Genomic DNA, 22,832 nt, shown 5'->3' on the forward strand with positions numbered 1-22,832 from the left:
GTGATGGACTGAAAATGGGATAGTGATCTAAGATGTAGTGTGATGGTTAATTTTATGTGTCAGCTTGACTGGGCCTCAGAGGGCCTAGACATTTGTTCAAACATCATTTTGAGTGTATGCAAGAGGGTGTTTCTGGATGAGATTGACATTTGACCTGGTAGATGGAGTAAAGCAGATTGCCCTCCCCAAGGTGGCCTCATCCAGTCAGTTGAAGACCTGAGTAGAACAAAAAGGCTGAGTAAGAGGGAACTTCTCCTACCTAACTTCCTTGAGCTGGGACATTGGTCTTTTCCTGTCTTTGGACTTGGACTGGTTCTTTTTGGGTCTTGAGCTGTTGTTGGCCTTAAGACTAGAAATTATACCATAATTTCTCCTGGGTCTCAGGCCTTCAGACTCAGATTTGAACTTCTGGGTCTCCAGCTTGTCTACTGCAGATCTTGGGACTTCTCAGCCTCTATAATTGTGTGAGCCAATCCTTATCATAATTTTCTTCATATACATATGAATAAGATTTCATATATATGAAGGGTATATATATATATATACATATATATATATATGTATATATATAATCTCCTTTTGGTTCTAGTTCTTTGGAGAACCCTGACTAATACTAATAGAGGGTGAAGTGTTGGGGACCTCTTCATGAATGAATTGGGATGGATGATTGGATGTGCAAAATGAGAGAGAAAGAGAAGTAGAAGATGACCCTTTGGGTAACTGGAGCAACTGACATAGAAATCAAGGCAGAGGAAAACATTTGGGGAAAAACCACAGATTCTGCCTTGCACGTATTGAGTTAGAGGTGCAGTGGAACATCCAGGAGGCATGTCTCAGAGGAGTGTGGAGTTTGAGATTTGGCAAGTCATCTGACTTGTAGTTGGTTGGAGCAGTGGGAGTAATTGAGATTGCATAGGCAGCATGTGAACAGTGAGAACATTTGGGTGAGGGAGGAACCCTGGGGAGCATCCACAATTAAAGGGCAACTAAGGAAAAGGTGCTCAAGAAGTAGATGGAAAAGCAATGAGAAGCGATCCAGGAGAATGAAGTATTAGGGAAAACCTCCTCACCTCTTCACTGGTCCAGATCTTCTGCTTTCTTTCATGTCTGTTCCAAGACCTTCTTACCCATGCCAAGGCCTTCTCTTCATATTAGGACCCCATCCATCCCTCCTTCCCAACGACAGTACTACCCACGAGGAATTGTGTTGTCTAGATCACCATCTCCTTTCCTCCTGGTGCTTCAGCATTTTTTTATGTTTTCGGGAGGCGGGCACCTGAACTAGTCCTGGGCTCGTCATTAGTGATCTACATTTTAGTCTGCTTTGCACTTATCTGTGCGTAACCTTAGGAGAGGGTGCTCCCTTTCCGGGTTTTAGTTTCTCAACCTGCAAGGTGAGGTTGATCGCTTCCTGCCTTCCCTGCCCTACAGAATTATACAGAGCAGATGAGCTCATGCATGTCAAAGTGCTTTGACATACATGGAGCTCTGTAGCAGTAATGAGGGTGAAACTTGTTGATTTATCAGGCACTCTACATCATTTCATTTATTTCTCACAACATCCTTTGAGATAGATGCTAGTAATACGGCACTTGAGGAAACTGGGGCTTAGAGAATTAATTTGCCTAAAGCTACACAGCTGGGAAGTGGTGATGCTAGTAATCAAACTCAGGTCTGCCTGACTCCAACGTTCTTAGAGCCCACATTCCACAGCCTTGTTTTCCTAATGCATATGGTGGTATCACATTCCTGGCGAAGTCAGCTTTGCTCAATATGATCAGTTTTCATGAAAATGATAACTTTTTTTATGGTTGGGAAATCAACTCTAGTGTGGGCTATAAGTTTGCCTTTCTGTACAACCGTAGGCCTCTAGGGGGGATGGTGGGGGAGGATGCCTACAAATCTAGTTCCTAAAAATTAATTTAAATTATACAATGGAATTATTTCATTTCACAAATAAGTTCCATGATGGTACAGTTAAACAAATCCCTCTCTAATGGGGGCTGTCCTGTCAATTCAGATTTTTGTTTGTTGGGTTTCATCTCAGTGGCATAGATGCTTATTCAACTTGACCTCTAGGCTTCTGCTCACATCTCTTCCCCACAAAGCCTTTTCTGGCTACTCCAGCCCCAAAGCTCTTTCCCTCCTCTGAACCTTGTCTGTGATTACTCATTAGAGGCAAATATATGGCCTACACAAAATATTATGATAAAGTTATGAGGCTGACTCACCAAACCTTGGTATCAGGCTCATTACATTATTGTCATACATCATCTTACTAATGACCTTTTCCTTTGTGCACATCTTTCTCCAGCCCTGCTGTAATTTTCTTTTGAAAGAGCCTGACTTTAAATTTCTTTATACCTCCTGAAACTTTCTGCATTTTTTTTTTTCCCTCATGTGTGAGCTGGTTTTTGCCCTCTGGGAATCTGTCATTTTGAGGCAGATTTAAGCACATGTTTATATAATTGGGATACAGCGGGGCCCTGGAGGGATTCAATGAAAGGATGGCATTTGAGTTGGATTTGAATCAAAGGTAGAAGCTTGGTTATGGGAGAAGGTGGGGAAGGCAATCCAAGTAGAGGCAGGAGCCTCCACACAGGCGTGGAAATGTGGAAGGAGCATAATGCATTTGGGCAAGTGAAGGAAATGAGGTGAGTGCCGGGTGCAGCGCACGAGGAGATGAGCCCGGAAGGATTCGTCATTATAATGGCCAAGTTGGAGCCAGGGTGTTGAGTGTCCTGAGGGCTATGCCAAGGAGTTCAGTGATTCTAGGCCAGGAATGTAATGGTAAGTTTTCAGCTTTTAGATACCTCTAGTAGCACAAACCTCTCAGCGTTATCTGCCTGTCTGACCGGAGATATGTCTGGTGTTTGGTCTCTTCTGTGTGGATGGGAGTTTGAAACACACATTTGTTTCATTCATTCTGGGAGGTTTCTGGCTGCAGATTATGACCCACTCTATGTTTTCAGCATCATTTTTCTTTTAAGAATGACACTGAGGATTACATTTCCTCCTGAAACATCTTTCTTCTCTGGCCTATCAGCTCGTGCCCTAATTTGGAGTCTACGATACAGAGTGAGGATAAGGCTTTGCTTTTTCATTGGAAGTTATGCTGGAAAACAACATTGTACTTGGGCTGTTCAGGCAGGATCATTCAGTGGGTGAGCAATTAGGGAACTCTGTTCCCTCCCTTTTGTTCACTGCACACAGCAGATAGCCCAGACAGCACGTCTTTGCAATTCATAATAAAATCCTTGGATGATCCTGTTTTAGCTGCTCATCCCTACCTTCTCATGCTGTTCCTAGACCCTGGTGTCTTCCGACACACCCTGCAGGACTTGCTTCCTGTTCCCCATTAGTTCCTTCAGCATCAAGAAGCCGGGAGATACCTCACTTCCTCCCTGGACACACAGAGAGAGGGCAAGGGAGAAAGTTCCATCTCTCTGCTCCGAGGCTGGCAGGGCGGCTGCTGCCTGGCTCTGAATCTTGGCTATATTGCTCTATCTCCACCCTCTGCTGAGACCCGCAGCTGTGTGCACTTTGAGTTGTAGCCTCCTCCCAAGAAATGCTGTGGTTTTATGAAGTAATAGATTAAAAAAAAAAAAAGTAAGAAGTTGTTCTCTGGTTGCTTTCAAGCCTGGGGGATTGCTTAGCTCAAAGGATTGTTATTGGAATGCAGAAGCCTTTAGTGCCAAGTCATACACCCCAAATCACGGCCGATTCCTTTTTTTTCTTGAAAAGACTAGTTTTTGTTAGTTGCTTGGTAACTGGAAGATAGGCTTAACTCATTCTGCACAGAGAACTTCTAGTGTGAACTGGCTTCAGCTGTCATGTGATGAGATACAGCTAAAGTTGGCGTGTGTTGAAGGCCTGCTCTGTGCTTTCTCCGCCCCATACACCATCCGTGCATGGAAGGTGTTATTAGGTCCACAGAAGTTAAATGAGCTGCTCAGGATTGGAAGTGAAATCTCTGAAATTTTTTAAATTGTGTACAGAAATGTGTTTGGAAGGGCTTTTGCTTGTTTTCTTCTGTAAAGGATGGCAATAGCTTCCATCATGATGTTCCTCAAAGGCCAAACCCCACATTTCTGACGGGTCTGGGAGCCTCAGGATGGTGACTGTGGCATAGTGGGAGAAAGGAACACTCACTTTAGAGGTAGAAGGCCAGGCCCTCTGTGACTTTGGCCTAAGCCCTGTCTGAAATTGTTTCTACGTCCTTAATGTGAGACTGCTGTATATTCACCTACACACCCCTGAACCGCCCTGAGAGTCACATGTGATCAGGCGTGTGGGGGCTCTCTCGTGAGCTGTGGAGGAATACAGGAGGACAGTCACAGGCCCGATGGTTCAAAAAATAGAATTAATTCAGTAAGATTGAGGCCCTCAGCTGGGACTGTGTACTGGCTGGGGAGTGGGAGGGAAGGAGAGATTTTCCCACAGAACTGGATTAAAAATCCATCCATGGGGCTACGTGCTCTTGGCCCATCTGGCATTCGATGACAAAGCACTTGTGAATCATGTAGCCCAACATAAGAACAGCATGGGATCCTTACAGATAGTCTGTCAGCATCTCAAAGTAAGAGATCAGGCTTTAGGAGGCATTCCCTCTCATCCCTGTAAACTCTGCCCCCTTCTCTTTGCTGGCTAATCTCCAGACTGCTTTTGTAGAGAAAGCAGGGACCATATCGCTCTCTCTTCCTCCAAGACCATGTGTGTTCTTAAGGATACATCATACTTCTAATTAGATGCTTCTGGTTTCTCATCTTATAGACAGAGGTTGGACTGGGGTCTGCGGCTTTGGTAGATGAAGCTGGCCCGGTCTCAAGAAGAAATGATGTTCCCTGGCTGCCTCACGCCTCCTACCGCAGTGTGTCTCTTTTTGGCAAGAAGCTTGAAGTTCTCTTGGAGACATTTGCTCGGGTCCCATTGTCCACAGTGGCTGTCTGCGTGGCTCCAGGCTGAAAGCTCTCATTATGCGAAATCTTTAATGACCATATACAAGATCTAACAGAAGCAGTTGTTTTCGGAGTTTAGGAACATTGTTCAGCTTTGGCTTGAAGTGCTGGTTGTTGCTACTGTGGTTTGGCGGTTCATTTCTGGTGACTTGGCCTTGGACTTCTGGAGCCCGTGGGAGGAGGCTGCCTTTTCTCTTTCTCCCTAGGAACTGATTGCCGAAACCACAGAGCACAGGGAGAGATTTCGGGGGTTGCCCCGAAGACAGACTAGTAGGTTGACTCACACAGCTTCAAAGGCTACCATTTTCCTGATTGTGACCCTATTAGGGTCTGAAGATATAACTGGTTCATAGCTGTGTTAGGCACTTTTAGTCAGCCGTGAGTTTTGCCTTATTTGCCGTGAACATGTATGGGCATTCAAAGAGAAGCTTAGCCCTTTCTAGATGTAAGCTCTCAACCCCAGTGCTTAGGAGTTTAAAACAAATAAACAACAACAACAATAATGGAAAATGGACTTCACACTGTCATTTACTTCTGAACCCTTTTGATATTACTGTTGTTTTAATGGGACCCTGGACCTGGGATTATACTCAGTTTCTCTGTCATGCACATAGATAGTTCATACAGTAGTGATAGGGAAGGAGGAAGTAGGAAGAAAGAGAATTTGAGGGCAAATGTAGATAAAGGCCAGTCATATGTCTGTAAAGTAGATGTAATAATACTCAGAACTTTCCCTCATTCGGAGGAGATAACACAGGTGGAATCCATTTCTAAACTCAAGCATTCTTCATATGAAAGAGATTGGAAGGTGAAAGTGAGCAGTTTGTCTAGTTGTCCAACAAATATTTATTGAGTGCTGTGTTTCACCCTCTCATGGACACGGGAATATATCTCTTGTGGAACTTCTTCATTGTGGCCCTAAGGTTCCCCAAGATACTCTGTGCTTATGATACATTCCTTTTATTGTAGCCTCTTGGGAAGGGAATAATTGAAACCAGGACTTGGAGAGTTGCCTGGATGGTAGGAGACCTTTTTTGCTACTGCTTCTGTCTGCTTTACTCTTTTCTTTGCAAAGTTCTGCTTCTCTAGGTACTTGGCAGAAAATGTCCACTTTATAGTTTCCAAGTTTATCTCCCCTCATTCATGGGCAGAAGTTAAATGACTCCATTTGGATCCTGAGTCTAACTTCCTTGGAGAAGGAACCCGATTGGCTCAGTTAGGTCATATGTCCATCCCTGGTCCAGTTAAGTGTGTAAGGCGACTGGAGTCAGGTAGCTTCTACCTCACGGCTAACAGTCCAGTCCTTTGGAGGGAAGGAGAGGAGAGAGTTGTGCGGTATATCATAGTGCATAAGATTGACAGGGTCCTTGACATTGTAGAGCTTACATTCTTGCAGTAAAGAAAGAGAGTACACAAATAATTGTGGGGTAGTGTGGGTCATATGAGACTCAGACCTACCCTGAGTAGGAGATCCTGGAAGGCTTCTCCAAGGAAGGGTGGATAGGGTTGACCAAAGTGGGCAGGTGAGTGGATCCTGGGAAGCAACAGGGTGGTGGGTGAGGAATCCATGTTCTAGACAGAGATGGCAGAGGAAAGAAAAAGCCCAGTGGCAAGAAAAAAAATCTGACCACATTGGCAGTGTGGAAGAGACTGGAAGAAACAAATGTTTAGTTATTTTATAAGAATAACGTGGAGGGCGCCTGGGTGGCTCAGTCGTTAAGTGTCTGTCTTTGGCTCAGGTCATGGTCCCAGGGTCCTGGGATCGAGGCCCACATCGGGCTCCCTGCTTCGCGGGAAGCCTGCTTCTCCCTCTCCCACTCCCCCTGCTTGTGTTCCCTCTCTCGCTGTGTCTCTCTCTGTCAAATAAATAAATAAAATCTTTTTTAAAAAAAGAATAGCTTGGGTATGTGCCATTCTCTTTGGCTCAGACTGGAAGTTCTTTGAAGGCAGGGACCAACTGTTCTCCTGCCTTTGGAACCCATTGATGTGGGGAGAATTCTACATGGCGGGACACATTCCATTTCATGGGGTAGTTTCTTAGTGCAGTTTTCTTCCCAGCTTATAACTGTTCAGCTTTGAAATCTTGCTGTGTGTCTTGAAGTGTATCCTGTGACCCCTCACTGGGAAGATGGATTGCACATCCTCACAGAATATGCTTCTTCCCCTCCAGGCTGGCCAAGGGAATAAAAGGGAAATGATGATCATTTTTAGAAGGATCAATAATTGCCAATTTTTCTTTCCTATATAGGTACTGCTTACATAGCATCCCCGCCCCTCCCCGGCCCCCTGGCCCCCCAGCCCCCTGGCCCCCAGCCCCTGAACAGATGTTTTATGGGACACTGTTGGCTATGCTTTTGTTTGGAAAAATTTGAAACATTGAAAGAGGGGAAGGGTAGGGGGAAAAAAGCCCGTAATTGATTCTAATATATATTTAATTTGGCAGAACTTGAGAGAGACTTGCTGGGATAAGGCGGGACATTTCTTTGATCTCCCAGACTTCTTATCGTGGAAGGCAACAGGTGTCTCAGCACGGTATGTTAATTACAAGTTGGATTTTATTTGTGCTCATCCATTCTCGGGTGTCTGTATATATATTGCTTTCTTAACTCGCTTTGACTGGATATACTGTTTGTACATCTGCATGCGATTTTGCATACTTGAAACATCTTGAATCCATCTTCCACCTCCACTGCACATGCCCAAACACCATTGTTCCTATGAGGCCTGGAATGTTGGTATCCAAGGTGAAGACCATTCATTAAAATTGGACACATTTGAAGGAGACATGAACAGTCCATCATGAAATGTGACTGTTTTTCCAAAGGCACTTTTTACATGATGAATAAAAGAAAAAATATATATATTTTTTGGCCCCTAAATTGAAGGCAAGAGGTATGTTTTTCGAGGAAGCTGATTTTAACTGGATGAGTGGGTTGCTTTTTATATTAATGTACCTGAATCATTGCAGAGTGTAGAGGTCTATATGTTGAAGTCACAATATTTTTCAATAAATTATGAATGTTATAAATAAGTATGTGCTACATGGCAGAGGCAATTTAAAAAATACTTGGTGTGAAGTAGCAGCTGCTATAATTAACAGAGTGGGTTTGTGTGTGTAATAGAGACAGGTTGAACATGAAATCTCAACATCTGCAAGTCTGTTGTCATCCTGACCTCAGGTTTCAGGGGATACACAAGAGAGGCAGCAGGACAGGGGGACGGGTTTTCTCATCTTGAAAATGATTTAGATAATCTGTATTGAACAAATCTGTGAGGAAGATGATCATTTCCCAGAGGACAGATAAACCTGTATAAATACATATATTTAGGGAGGCAGGTGTTGATCTTAAAGTCAGCTCCTTCAGGGAGAGCTAAATCCTCCCCATTTTCCTTTTTATTTAAAGTCGAGGGAAGCTTGGAATAGGAGTACCATTTTCCCTGTGCTCTTCCTGTCTATCTCATTTTGTATGATTTGGACCTTTTCTTGGTAACAGTTGATAAGAGTTCAGTGTGAGGGGCTTCCAGAAAGGAGATAGTAGAGGGTGTGTTTCACAAGCACGCCATTCTTCATGTGAATTATGCTCCCCTACTGCCAGGGAAATGATCATTAGCCACAGGTCTCAGGGAGTGGGGATCCACATGTGTATAAAAATGGCCTCAGCACACCTCAGGTACTTACCCCTGTCTGGGGGAGCAGGCTCTGGGGGAGTGGTCTGAACTTGACTTCAGAAGGTACAATTAGTCACTCTTGTACTGCTATCACCAATGGGGATGTCAGTGTGTGGGTGAAGATATCATCTAGAGCATTCTTCTTTTGATGTGACATTAATTGTCTGAAGTTATTTCTAGAAGGACCTTTCTTTCTACCTTCGTGCAATAGCGAAAGAACTATTTCCATCATTTTTGCCAAAGGGACCTATTAGTCAAAGCAGTGCTAATAGTGTGGGTGTTGGTAATACCCCATTGGCCCACAAAATTTAAGGGCTCAAAAATAGAACTGCAGGGTGCTTGGGTGGCTCAGTCAGTTAAGTGTCTGCCTTGGGCTCAGGTCATGGGCTCAGGTCATCCCAGGGTCCTGGGATCAAGCCCCATGTCAGGCTCCCTCCTCACAGGGAGTCTGCTTCTCCTTCTCCCTGTGTGCGCTCTCTCTCAAGTAAATAAATCCTTTAAAAAAAAAAATAGAACTGCAGATAGAGGAGGATCTTGCTTTCCTTCTCTTTTTCCTTGAGTGTTATTCAACCCAGGGAGTTGACTTCTTCCCTGGTTCTTCCTGATGGCACTGGATAGTCTACACCCTCATTTCCTGGTGTCTGATGCCATATTAAGACAGCAAGGAATGGGCTTTTGAAGCTAGCTCTGGCTCAGATTTCAGTGTGGTGGCATGCATACCTACTGTGGAGTCACAGTGTGATTTGTAGTTCTCCATTCTGCCAGACGTGAGATGTGTGACCTTGGGCATGTCCTTTCCTTCTTTGAACCTATCTTTAAAATGGGGGTCATGATACCTACCTTGAAAGCTTGTTGGGAGAGTCCTATTAAAGCAGTTTTTCCAAACTAGCCTGATGATAGGAATCAGCTGACTCATTTATTCAAAGCACAAGATCCCCAGGGCCTCCAGTTTTTAGCCTACTGAATCAGAATCTCCATGGAATACCTGGGAATTTATAGGTTAAACAAGTACCCCAGGTGGTTATATATGATCAGGTAATTGTGGGCAACACTGCTTAACAGAATATACAGGAAACTGATATGACTCTAAAGTACTTCACACCTGTGAGGGATTGGAAGTATTTTAAAACTTAATGAGCCCAGTAAATTTGAGAACAGGAGCTTCTTTTTTGGCCCATCAGAATGTGCTTGGGGGCTTCCATCGCCACCACAACAATCTGAAACCTTTCTCAGGAAGCAGAAAGTTTAATGTTCAGAAATGATTTATTGGCTCTCCAGTCTCCCCTGTCATTTTTTTTTTTTTTTCTTATTGGCTGTGACACTCATGACTCATTCTATTTTCATTAGTACAAATCTGCAATCCCCCCTTCCCCTGCCCGTTGCCCCGGGCTCATGAGCACCTTCAGAGGCCTTCTCTCCAGCTTTTCTCTCCTCGAGCAGAGCCTGTGGACCTTGGGCACCAGGCAGAGTTTCTCTTGTGAGGTGGTTGCCCTCTCCCTGGCATCCCTGGCTCTTACACCTGTCTTTCTCTCCTGTTGGTTCCTCAGTCTCTCAAGTCCTTCTCCCTTCTCTATTTCACCCTGCACAATTAGGACAAAACAAGTGAGCCCTCTGAGCTTTCTCGAGTATAGAATTGGGACAATGACAGCACCCAATCTGGGGCGTTATTGTGTGGGCTGACTGAGGTAACAGAAGAACTTCCAACACACTGATGAGAAATTTTTTGAAGGAATTGGCTATTTTATTTAGTTCCCTTTCTCTATCGATTTTGGCAGGGAGTCTTTGCATTAAGTTTCTGGCATAGTGGAAAGAGGGAAATCCTTATAGTCAGACTGAGCTGGGTTCAGTGTCTCCGTCGTGTACTGTCTGCAAGAACCTGGAGTGAACTATTTCCCCCACTGAGCCTCAGGTCCTTATCTGGATGTGTCCTCTTAGGGCCATTGAGGGAGTTAGAGGTACTGTGCACACAGTATTGCAACAGTGCATCGTTCTTTTAATGAAAAAATCCCTATTGTCTGCCCCCTTTTCTAGAATAATGGTGATGAGGGTCTGAGTTTGAATGTGCCTATACCAAAAAACTTTGGGCAGTGAAACATGAACTTGGCATCGTTTGGGCCAAGGAGAGGTTCAGATTTGGTCTTTTTTTGGCTCTTACTATGATTGTTTTGGGAGGCTTTGGAGAAATGAGTGCCAGAAAAACTAGAGGGTGTTTTTTCTTTCTTTCTTTTTTTTTGCTTTTTATTATTCTAGTGGAGTCCAGGCTAAAAAGTGATCAGACTTCACCTTGTCTTAAAGATTTCAGACTTGTTGTTGGCAGTGACGTTGTGTAAGAGGTCCTCCTTCTCCTCTTCCCCTATTTGGCTTTGTCCTCCCCTTTTTGTCCACCCACCTTTAGTTATTGTTCTCATTCCCCTAAATATGGTAGCTACCCTTGTTTATCTGGGTCACCGAGAAAGTCACCACCTGGCCTATAATTAATTTGTAATTCAGCACCATTCTTTTCATTATATGATTGAAAATAATGATTGCTATTTTTGTTATTAATAATGCGATTGTTATCATTTTCAGGTGCCTTCTCTCTATCTGTGCTAGGCATATTAGCAAATATGAACCCCATTAGTCCTCATGACTATTGGCTAAAGCAGGTGGTGTTATCACCATTTTGCAGTTCAGAAACTGAAGCTGGATGCTTTAGGAATTTGCCCCGTTCCAACCCTTGAGTGGGTCACCACTCAGAATTTTGGTTACGTGACAAATGGGAAGTCAGAACTTTGAACAATGCAATTTTGTATTATCAGACAAAAACATATTCGTATATATAAATCCTCCCTCTAAAGAGATTTGAGATGACTGATAATAGGATAAGATAAAAGGATAAAATATGTATGAAAAATCACAAAGGAGTGAAAATATTACCAGAACAACTAAGATGAAGCTACGAACTCTGTAAAAGCTCCTAAGATTTTCATAATTACTAACAGATTTGTTTCCAAGCTTCCTAGTGGCCAAAGCAAAGATTAGAGCATTATCAAGATTAACTGAGTAAACAGGTAAGAACCTTACTACTGTTCAGGAGAAGTAGAACTCTTTCTAACACTGGAGAATGAGAGCAATTTCTCCTAGTTATCAAAGGTTGGCAGTACTCTATAAATTATTTAAAAGTGTGACTTAATAAATTTAATTATAATTTCAAATACACTTTTTATTTTAAAACAGTTTTAGATTTATAGAAAAGTTGTAAAGACAGTATAGGAGGATTCCTAAATATTTGACAACCAGTTTCCTGTATTATTAATATCTTACATTAGTATGGTACCTCTGTCACAATTGATGGACCAATATTGAGACATTATTATTAACTAAATTCCATACTTCATTTATACAGCTTTAGTTTTTACCTAATGGCCAGGTTCCTATCCAGGATACCATAAATGTATATGGTTTAGTCATATCTCCTTAGGCTTTTCTTGGCTGTGACAGTTTCTCAACTTTGTTCTTGATGACCTTGACAGTTTTGAAGAGGACTAGTAATGTATATTATAGTATGGCCCCCTAATGGAATTTGTCTGATGTTTGTCTCATCATGAGACTTGGGTAGTATGGTTTTGGTAGACCACAGTACCATTCTCATCATATCACATCAAGGGTACACGCTATCAGTGTGACTTCATGTTGATGTTGACTTTGATCACCTGGCTAAGGCATTGTTTGTTAGATTTTTCCACCCTTAAGTTACTCCTCTCCTCCTTTTAGATGGTACTTTTTGGAAGGAAGTCTCCATGCACAGTAGGCATGTAGGAAGTTATGCTTCATCTCCTTGATGGCGGAGTATCTACATTTATTATTTTGAATTATTCTGTATGGGAGATTTGTCTGTTTTCAATTCACTTATTTTCACTTCTTTGAACTAAAAGAAATTGACGGCCAGGCTCTTTGAGTGTAAGAGACACATTGGTAAGTTTGCTTTAGAACTTACTTACATGTTAGGCACTTGCAGTAATGAGCACTGGGTGTTGTATGCAAGTGATGAGTCACTAAATTCTACCTCTGAAACTAATAATACACTATATGTTAATTAAATTGAATTTAAATAGGAAAAAAGAAGTTACATGTTAAAATTTCCAAGACTTTTCTATGGCCCATGAGACAAGGGGGCTGATTTATAAAATCTCAGGTTGATTTTCCCCTTAGATTTCTTTATAGGATATGTTTGTTTATTTCCCTTCCCTTTCCTCTGCACTACAATGTACAATTCTGTGTAAGTTGTCAGTATTCTGTCTTCTACTTAAAGAGATGAATTTTATGGTTTTAAGAAACTGTAATCCCTTTTAAAGTAGCAAGTATTTTCCTGATTTGCATGGTTCTCTATGTTTTGAGTTTATAGGAGATATTATTGTACTGTTATTTTTTCATGGCTATTTGCTAATCTGTCAGGAGAAGATTCTGGTCAGGTTATTGATCCAGATCTGTAATCATTTTCCAGATATAATCTCCAGTATCTCAAAAATAGTATCATATTTAGACTTTTATTCTACTGTGTTTCTGTTTTGTAAAAAATTATAAATCTACTTGTATAATTTATTTTTTACTTCATATAGTAGTCTATCTTCCATATCATTAAATATTATCTCAAAACATGTTTTGGATACCTGTATAATATGCTACTCTATATCAGTATAATGTCTGTGTCAATTTTGCCAAGTTTTTAGGATTAAAATGGTATTTTATTTATTTTTTAAGATTTTATTAGAGAGAGCGCGTGCACAAGAGAGAGAAAGAAAGAGTGAGAGAGAGCGCACACATGAGAAGGGGGGAGGGGCAAAGGGAGAGGAAGAAGCAGACTCCCCCCTGAGCAGGGAGCCCAACACTGGGCTCAATCCCAGAACCCTGGGATCATGACCTGAGCTGAAGGCAGGCGCTTAACTGACTGAGCCACTAAGGCGCCCCCAAATGGTATATTATTTTTAACTTTCACTTTTTGACTATTAAATGCAGTTAATTTTTCATATATTTAGCAACCACTGGTTTTATTAATTTATGTCAATGTCAGTTATTATGTCCATTACTATTATAAATGTCAATTACTAATATTTATATTGGATTTTGGTGTTTTCTTAGATATTGGTGAGAACTCTATGTGATCTATCAAAAGGATTGAATTATTGTTTTGGTATTTTCCCCAGGTGTTATTTTTGAAAAAATTTTAAACCTACAGGAAAGTTTAGAGAATGGCATATTGAACACCATATCTTTACCTACCTTCCTCAACATTTTGTTCCATTTGTATCTCAAGTGCTCTGTTTATTTTGCTGAACCATTTGTAAATGAATTGCAGACATCACCTACTTCCTCCTGAATTCTGCAACATGATCGCCTAAGACTACTGACAATCTTCTATGTAACCACAGGGTCAGGGTCATCATTACACTTAGAACAATTAACATTGATCTTCATTATTTGAATTCCTAACAGGTGTCCCTGTTGTTAAGGGTTCAAAGTGTCACTCACTCTAGATTGCCACTGGGCTTCTGACTGATAGAGACTACATAAAAAAGCATATTAGCTAAATGAAGAACTGAAACCTACCTCATTATTTCAGAAAATGACACTTTAACCTCTAATGTGTAGAGCTTCTGGTATATTGGATGGATAATGCAGCTCATAAGTGAGACTAAACCACCATCTATGTGTTCAGGTGAACGTGTACATATATGGGGGAAGGCAGACCAGATATATCAACCAGTTCTTTAGTTAAGTAACTGAGTCAGCAACATGAATGTAGACCCTGCTCAGGTGTGCTTACCTGAAGCCAAAGCCTGCTGGTTGCACTTGGGCATAGAAAGGGAAGGAGTATGGTTTTTCTTTCCTTTCTTTTTTTTTAAGGTTTTTATTTATTTGAGAGAGGGAGCACAAGCAGGGAGGAGGGGCAGAGAGAGAGGGAGAAGCAGGCTCCCCTGCTGAGTAGGGAGCCCGATGTGGTTTCATGACCTGAGCTGAAGGCAGACGCTTAACTGACTGAGCCACCCAGGTGCCCCGGAAGGAGTGCGTTTGATGTTGTTCAAGGCATGGCTTGTCACCTGTCTTTAACACAGTCAGCCTTAAAACGTGGCTTAATATATTCCAGCCTCTCAGCCCTTGCCCCTTTGGAGAAAATTAAGTAAGGGCATGGGGTGCAGAGTCCGCCATGCCTCCCTGGTGCAGCGCTGAGTGAATAGAGAGCAGGCTGTGGCTGCTTCGTCCTCCCTGAGGGCTGAGACAGCAGCATGGCCGGAAGAAAGGAGAAACTTCCCACTCCCGGCCTGTGGTGACCTGCCTGCCATCCATGTCCCTTACTTAGTACTTTACTTCCTGATTGCCTTTTGTAGTTGCGTATCTAAGATAAGACTTGATTAAAAAAGAGTTTTGTTGAGATATAATTCACATCCTATGTAAGTCACCCATTTAAAATATACAGTTCAATGCTTTTGATAGATGACATTATTAATTTTTATTGTAAATTATAAAAATAAGTATAGCATAAAACTTACCATTTTAACCATTTTTAAGAGTGTATAGTTCAGCGGCAATAATTACATTCCTTCTGTTGGACAACCATTACCACTGTTCGTTTTCAAAATTTACTCTTCTCCCCAAACAAAAAACTGTAGCCTTTAAGCAGTAGCTCCCCATTCCTCCCTTCCACCAGCCCCTGGTAACCTCTAATCTGCCTTCTGTCTCCATGAATTTGTGTACTCTACATACCTTATAGGAGTAGGATCATACAATATTTGTTTTTTGGGGTCTGGCTTATTTTACTTAGCCTTATGTTTTCCAGATACATCCATGTTGTAGCTTGTGCCAGAATTTCCTTTTGATGGCTGAAGGATACTGCATTGTATTCATATACTACATTTTGCTTTTCCATTCATCTCTTGGTGGACGCATGATGGGTGATTGGATTGTTTCTTCCTTTTGGCTATTGTGAATAATGCAGTGAACATTGAGGTATAAGTATCCATTTGAGTCTCTGCTTTCATTTCTTGTGGGTATATACCTAGGAGTAAAATGGCTGGGTCATAACGGTTAATCTGCGTTTAGCTTTTTGAGGAATTGCCAGATTTTTCCGTAGTGGCTGTACCATTTTACATTCCCGCCAGCAGTATATGGGGATGCCAGTTTTTCTACCTCTTCACCAATACTTTATTTCCTTTTGTATTTCTTTTTTATTATAGCCATCCTTGTAACTATAGCTTCTCATTATGACTTAAGGCTTGATTTTTTTAATGTTAGAAATCTGAATGAAAGTAAAATTGATTGAATTTAAATCATCCTAGAGATAACATTTTTTTGGCCAGACCTTAGTTGAAACTGGATAAGGATTCTCTAGGAGTGTCATGAAATTAAAGAGTTCTGGGGGGAAAAAAAAATCACAGTTGTTCTTGACGTGATGAATGCTAAGGCTCTTCTACTTGCATTGTTTTATGGCTCTACTGAAGGATGATTTCCAGAACAATGGTATAAAACAGTGCTTCTAGGTTCTAGGAAGAATGATTCAGTCATCTCACATTGGCTTATTTTTTAGTATATCTCATAGTGCTGAGAAATGGCCTGTAAATATTAGCTTTCCTTTACCCTTATTTTTGGGAAGGAGAAGTGCTTTCACTGTCTATAGAAGAAGTATGATCTTTACATCTTCACTGAGAAATAATAGAAATAATAGAAAATTAAAAAAAAAACAATTGCTTAAACACTTAAGTGTTCATTCTCTTCTGTAAATAAACGGAGACATATGGAGTCTTGAGCTCCTGTGTCAGCCCCGTGAAGTTATCAAGGACACTAGCTCTTTTGATATTTTTTACTTCACCATCCTTAGCCCTGACTTCTATCCTCAAGGTCACCCCGTGTTCCAAGTTGGCTGCTGGAGTCTATGTTGTCCCGTCTACATTCTCTGTGGCAGGGAGAAGGAAGACAGGTGCGTAGAGAGGATGTTCCACATACCTGAGTCAGCCTTATTTAAACAACATTCGTAGATCTACATAATACTTCTGTTTGTGTATCCTTGGCCAGCCCTCGGGTTTATGGTCACGCTTAGTTTAATGGCACCCAGACGAAATAGGCTTTTAGCTGGATGCATTGCTACCTGAATGAAATTGGGTTTCTCTTACTACTAAAGCAAAAAAAGAGCACTAGTATTGGGCAGGTAAAAAGATAATCACAAAATTGTCATTTCTCAGGAAATTACATTGATCTATATCTCAGATACCAATGTGTAAACCATCTATGATAGCGATCAGGAGGAAGTTGAGGATGGCTGAAGTCATGGGGGAAGTGGTATATGGTTTGAAGTAACTGTAGCTCACAATTTCTGTCATTCATTCATTCATTCACTTATTCCTTGCATAGATATTAATAGAGCACCCAAGAAGTACCCTCCCTCTAATCTAGCAATAGGTAGGTACACATTTGTTTAAACTATTCAAATGTATGTGAAGTCTAGAGCCAGATACTCCTTAACCCAAAGCTTTGCTCTGCCATTTATCAGCTGGGTAGATTTGGGCAAGTGGTCTTTGGGCAATTCATTTAATCCCTCTCAGTCCCAGGGTAGGTGTCGAGAGGTAAGTATCCAGAGGCTGAAAGTCCAGGTAGGCAGGAGAGAATGGAATGTTCCGGGTCCATCAGGGGACAGGAGAGGGCTTCTCATCCATGCCTAACAGAAGCACCAGAGTCCGGGCACAGATCCTCTGCGACTGGGCCTTCTACTATTGCCCCTACACTGATGCTTGAATGTGGGATCACTGACTGTCCCTCTTTATCTGCCACGTTGAAACTCTGCAGAAGGATGAGTTTCTTTCTTCACTTTTCATCAGTAAAGTAAATCTGGACAGAAAAGGTTAAGAATCCCCACCTTTGTCCTTTGGAACAAAGGAGGTAAAAATGTGTGACCTCGGATGGTTATGTTATGCACCCTTTGTTAAGAACTACTAGTCTGAATTTGTTCGGTGTCTATGCACTTTTTTTTCAGCCCTCTGCTGTGTACATCTAGACAAGAATTTTCTATGCCTGAAAGATGATAGCCGATATGACTGTGATTTTCCATCCGAGCAGCAATATAGCATTTCCTTTACCTAACACTTTGCTCTAAGACCTTGCATCACTTTTAGAATGTAATCCCATGTGCTCTTTCAGTATGGTAAAGTAGAACGACCTCTGAATACGATTCCGCATTTATAAATAGTATGATGGTGTATTCTCTGCTGGAAATGGTTTGAAACTGTGACAGTGTTAAACAGAGATCTCATTTTCCAGGTGACATGACTGAACCCAGAGATGGAGTAGTGGTTGGATTTTGAAGGGACCTCCCCATACCACACATTGCTTCAGGGTTACTTCTGTGCCCTGAGAAGGCATCCCTCAGACGGACAGGGCATCATGGTCCTTGTGGCTTCTGATATTTGTTTCCCATTCAGTGTGGCTGCCTCTGTTGGACAACTCTTTTGTGAACTTTGCCATTGGGCCTTTGGAATATGTTGTACCTCTGTGATTCTGGGGGCCTAGTTTCAGTCGCTGATGAAAGGTATAACATTCAGTGCTGGGGCCCATGCTCCTGGAAAGGCTTGCTGGTGCCCAGGACCTACATCATGAGATGCACAAGGGGGCATGGTTTGAAACTGGGAAGATGGGTATCTGGCGCAGCTAGGTCACCTTGGGCCTCCTGTCTCTCAGTTCCTTTGTCTGTGAAACTTGGTGGTTGGATTAGGTAATCCCTTCAGCCCTCCCAGGACTAAAGTTCTCAGTCCATGAGATGTATTGGTATTGGCCAAAGTCTCTTCTTTGGATTCTTTCTTAAAACTCATTCCTTTGTAAAAAGTTATTGTTAAACTCTACAATTCAACCATTTGGGCTGGAATTTGGTGTCAGAATGCTGTATCCTTTTCTTCTTTTTTCTCTTCTCCACTTCTGTTTAGTTTATTTTTAATATATACCTTACTTTTTTCTTGTTTTCTTCATTTTCCTTTCTTCCTCTCTCTAAATTATTGTCAAGGGCCTTTGAAGAGAATTCTTAAATGTTATTAAGAAATTGCAGTCAGGGAGTCCTTTGTTCCCAAGCCATTTAGAAGATTGTTTTTCCTTTTGTTAAATATAAAAAATTGTCAACCTGTGTCATTAAAATGTGCCAAAAACCGCGTTCACCAATAAAAAGTGTCAGCTCTCATTATTGCCCAGATATTGTTCCTTTCAAAAGCTGAGCACTCTCCCCAGGCTTTCTAAACAGTCTTCAGCTCATTCATCTTCCTGGTTTCGTTACATTTTGAACTTCTCTGGGTCTATATAGGGTGGCAGCCTGTCTTTTAAAAATTAATGGGTTCCAAATGCCATTCAAACCTATTTCCGCCTCAACCTCCCGCTCTTCTCTCCAGCCCTGCCTGTTAGGAGTCTTATATTCTGTATAAATATTGAGCTGGAGATAGTTTCTAAAGAGGTGTTTGGACTTTTAATTAACACTGACAGCCTGTCTGCTTGGGATTTTGCTCTGCTGTCTCCATAGAAAAGTCAGGCAGGTCAGTATGGAGAGGGGAGGGAGGCTCCACAGTGGATATGTTCCTGGCGGCTGGCCCCAGAGACACTGAACTCTGAGCCAACCATGAAGTCATTTTGAATTTAAGGAGTCTTGCTAATCCAAGGCAATGTGTCTTAATTTGACAAAGTAAAGGCTGCCCGATAAGCAACCCTAACTACAAGTTCTGTGAAACTGGGGGTGTTTGTAAGTTTAGATTGTGCTAGAGAAATGTGGTGATGTGGAAGAATGGCCTCATTTTGTTCTGTTTACTCCTTTTCCCACCCCATCCCCCTCTCCTCTCCTCTCCTCTCTCTCTCTCTCCCTCTCTCACTCACTCACTTTGGCCCAATTCAGCCCTGCAGTCTGGCCTCTGCAGTGGCTTGATGTGAAATTTGAGAAACATATGTAGTTTTCTATTTCAGGAAAATGATCTCAGGGATTGAATGTGTTTTTTTGTTGGCTGTTAAGCTCTGATCTTGCCCAGTGTGGTTTTTTGATGATGGGAAAGAGTCTTCGAAGTGCTTTTTATCAGAATTTCGTGTAATAAACCTTAAGGCTTGGTTTCTTTAGTTCCGCCCCTCCCCCTTCCCCAGCCCACGACTCAATGTCATCTCTTCTGGCAGAAGTGGGAAGAAGTGCACATTGTTCGTATTACAATCAATTCATTGCTGCTGGCACACATACACAAAAATGGCCACTGTGTCTGTCTTTCACAAAAGCTATTTTAAATGTAGTTCGGTGGAGGACCAGGGGTCTGCATATTGTTGCTCATAAAGGAACAGAGATTCATGGGGGAGAAGTCTGCTTTTGTTTGGCCTTGGAAGGGCCAGTATTCTTCTTTGTTCTAGAGGTGAGTGCCAACAATGGGCCTGGTGCCCTGTAAACCAAACTTCATCGACCCAGCCATGCAGAGGATGCACAGGCCAGCATCGCTGGGGCCTGTTGGGAGAAGGGCCCAGTGGATTCAGGCGAGTGGGCCGGGGTGAGGCTGCCGGGAGCCCCGGCTGAGAGGTGGGAGGTGAACTCAGTATTTTCCGTTAGGTCTGACCTGCCCCATGGCCGAAGCGTGACTCCAACCCTTGCAGGCATCTCCCTCATGGTGGAGAAAGGCTCCATGACCGTGGTTATCCACCAACCATGAACTTCCTGAAGACAGTAGCGTGTGTGTTTTCATCTTTGTATCTGCAGAGCGCTTGCTGAGTTAACGAGAGAATAATGTGCTTCGATGGAGGTCTCCACAGGATATGCTGGGGATGCAGAGAGGGGATCAACCTACTCACCCTCAGACTTGGGATGGGGTAAGGAGGATGAAGCAGAAGAAAGCACAGGAAAGGCATATCCAGAGGGAAGGGGGCTGACATTCCTGGCAGTATTATGCTATTTGATCCTTATATCATTTTTACAGATGAGGAAAATAAGACTCAGAGAGGTCAAGCCATACAGTCAAGATCACACAACTACTAAGGAGCAGAGAAAATCTGAAGCTCCCAAGCCATGCCCCTTGTTGTGGCCCATCTTACTAGCAGGGGTGAAGGATGAAAACCCTAGTTCCTCTCACACTGAACTTGGCTCCATCTTCTTTTTTGTCTTAGGGGTGAACTGACCGTCTCCTTTGGTTCCCAAAATCTGGCATTTGTTGCAGTAGGTTGGGAAAGTCTAAGAGACTTTAGGGCAGTGGCAGAGGTGGGCCTCCTGTAAAGTGAATGCAGTGAAGCTTAAACTTGACCCTCACTTCCATGGGCCCTTCTGAGTGCTGGGAGTTGTTGGGAGTTGTAAAATATTCCAAGTGGGGAGAGGTTGCTGTAGGAAGTATTTCTACCTAGGCATTTCTGATCTCAGAAAAAATGGGACTTCAATCCCCAAAGCTCTGGTTATTTGTTTCAATTTTTTTTCCTTTTGTAAATATTTGTCATTACGCCTGATTTTATATTCATAATTTTGTATTCCTTTTCTCAAAGAGCTCCCCCCATATAAAAGCTTCCAAACCTGGATTTGCCCTGGGTAGTGGTGTGAAGGGAAGGAAGGTGAACTGAAGAGTGGAAGGCTGAGTTTGGATTCTGGGGTAACATGAGAGCCCAGGAACTGATGGTGTGACCTTGAGCAAGTTACTTAGCTTTTCTGCACTGTATTTCTCTCCTTTGTACTTCACGGGCTTGTTATGAGGACAGAAAGAGTATTTTCACAGAACTGAGACATGAACTGCCTTCATCTTCTGGCACTCTTCATCACACACCAGCATTCCTGCCCCATCTGATGTCCTCTCAGATCCCTGGGCCTCTTCATGTCCTCTTGCCTTTGCACATACTGTTCCCTCTCTCTAGAATGTCCCTCATGCGCTCTTTTCTACTTGGTGAGCTGTTGCTGTTGCTCATCCCTTAGGGCCCATCTTCAATATGTTTTTTGTGAAACCCATCAGACTCCCTGGGACTTGTCTTTTATACCCTTGACCCTTGATCAGTGCAGGGGTTCCTGGCACTGACCCCCATGTGATTGAAAATCCACGTCTCACTTTTTACTCCTCAACAACTACCAATAGGCTACTGTTGACCGGAACCTTACTGGTAGCATAAACAGTTGACTAACACGTATTTTATGGGTTATAAGTATTATACACTGCATTCTACAATAAAGTAAGCTAGAGAAAAGAAGGCGTTATTAAGAAAGTCACAAGGAAGAGAAAATATATTTACAGTACTGTGCTATATCTATTGAAAAAATCCACATGTAAGTGGACCCGTGCAGTTCAAACCTGTGTTGGTCTAGGGTCAAGGGTTCTGTAGGTGTTTCTCAGCATGTTTTTCTTCTCTTAGCCTAGGAACCTTTGGGTTAAGAAATGACAGTTCATTCACCTTTGCGGCCCTGGTGCAGAGTGCATGAAACCTTAGGAGCGGAGAAATTTGGGGGCAATGAGTGGAAAGAGTTTCTCTGGTCATGCCATTTTACAATCATAATACATTGTTCCAGAAAAGCTGTATGGTGTGATTACAAATAATCATCTTTTTCCATTGTTTATGCTCCACTTTAAGAAGTGTTCTTGGCGTCTGATTGATCTTCAATCTGAAATGACTTTGTAGCCTTTTCTCTTTGCTTCCCTGCTTTTAACCTCTGATTTAAGCAGATAACACTTGGTAAACAACTACTTAAGTTGCCTTCCTTGCCAGACTGTAACTTTGTGAGTGCGGGACCTTGTGTTTGGTCCACGCTCCATCCTTAAGTCCTGACGCTGGGATTGGCACAGGGGAATAGTTCTAGAGGTAGAAAAAGGTATATTAATAAATAGTATTAGTAGTTTAAACTTGTTACAGGGTACTGAGCATGTACTGGCTCATCGTGAGCCTTCAGATATACTAGCCCTGTTTGTCCCCCTGGTACCCCCGTGTTATATGTACTGTAATTATCATGCATATTTGGTAGCAAAGGAAACTGAGGCTCAAAGGGGCCAAGAAACTTGTCCCAGGTCACGGAGTTAATGAGCGATAGAACTGGGATTTGAACCCAGGCAGTTGTTTGTAGAATCCAGGCTTTTTACTGCCATGGTAAACTGCCCCTGATTAGTACTAATTAGCTCAGTAATGTGTTGTTTTTTTTTTAACTGATTATTAAGGGAATCTAGTGAGACCTGTTTTTCTAGAGTTCATTTGTTAGGTGATTATTCATTTAAACCAGTG

At 42.3% G+C, this 22,832-nt stretch overlaps 1 protein-coding gene across 4 annotated transcripts in view; it reads left to right on the forward strand.

The window, feature by feature from the left end:
- FGGY (FGGY carbohydrate kinase domain containing) overlaps positions 1-22,832 on the forward strand; it is a 388,228-nt gene that overhangs the window by 53,739 nt on the left and 311,657 nt on the right. For all 4 annotated transcript variants that reach the window (XM_021683954.2, XM_021683958.1, XM_044914038.1 and 1 more), the window contains one exon: positions 7,402-7,490. In XM_021683954.2, coding sequence (XP_021539629.1) covers positions 7,402-7,490 — 89 coding nt within the window. The remainder of the gene's footprint in view (positions 1-7,401; positions 7,491-22,832) is intronic.

Source organism: Neomonachus schauinslandi, chromosome 4, assembly GCF_002201575.2.
Source record: "Neomonachus schauinslandi chromosome 4, ASM220157v2, whole genome shotgun sequence".
NCBI lineage: Eukaryota > Metazoa > Chordata > Mammalia > Carnivora > Phocidae > Neomonachus > Neomonachus schauinslandi.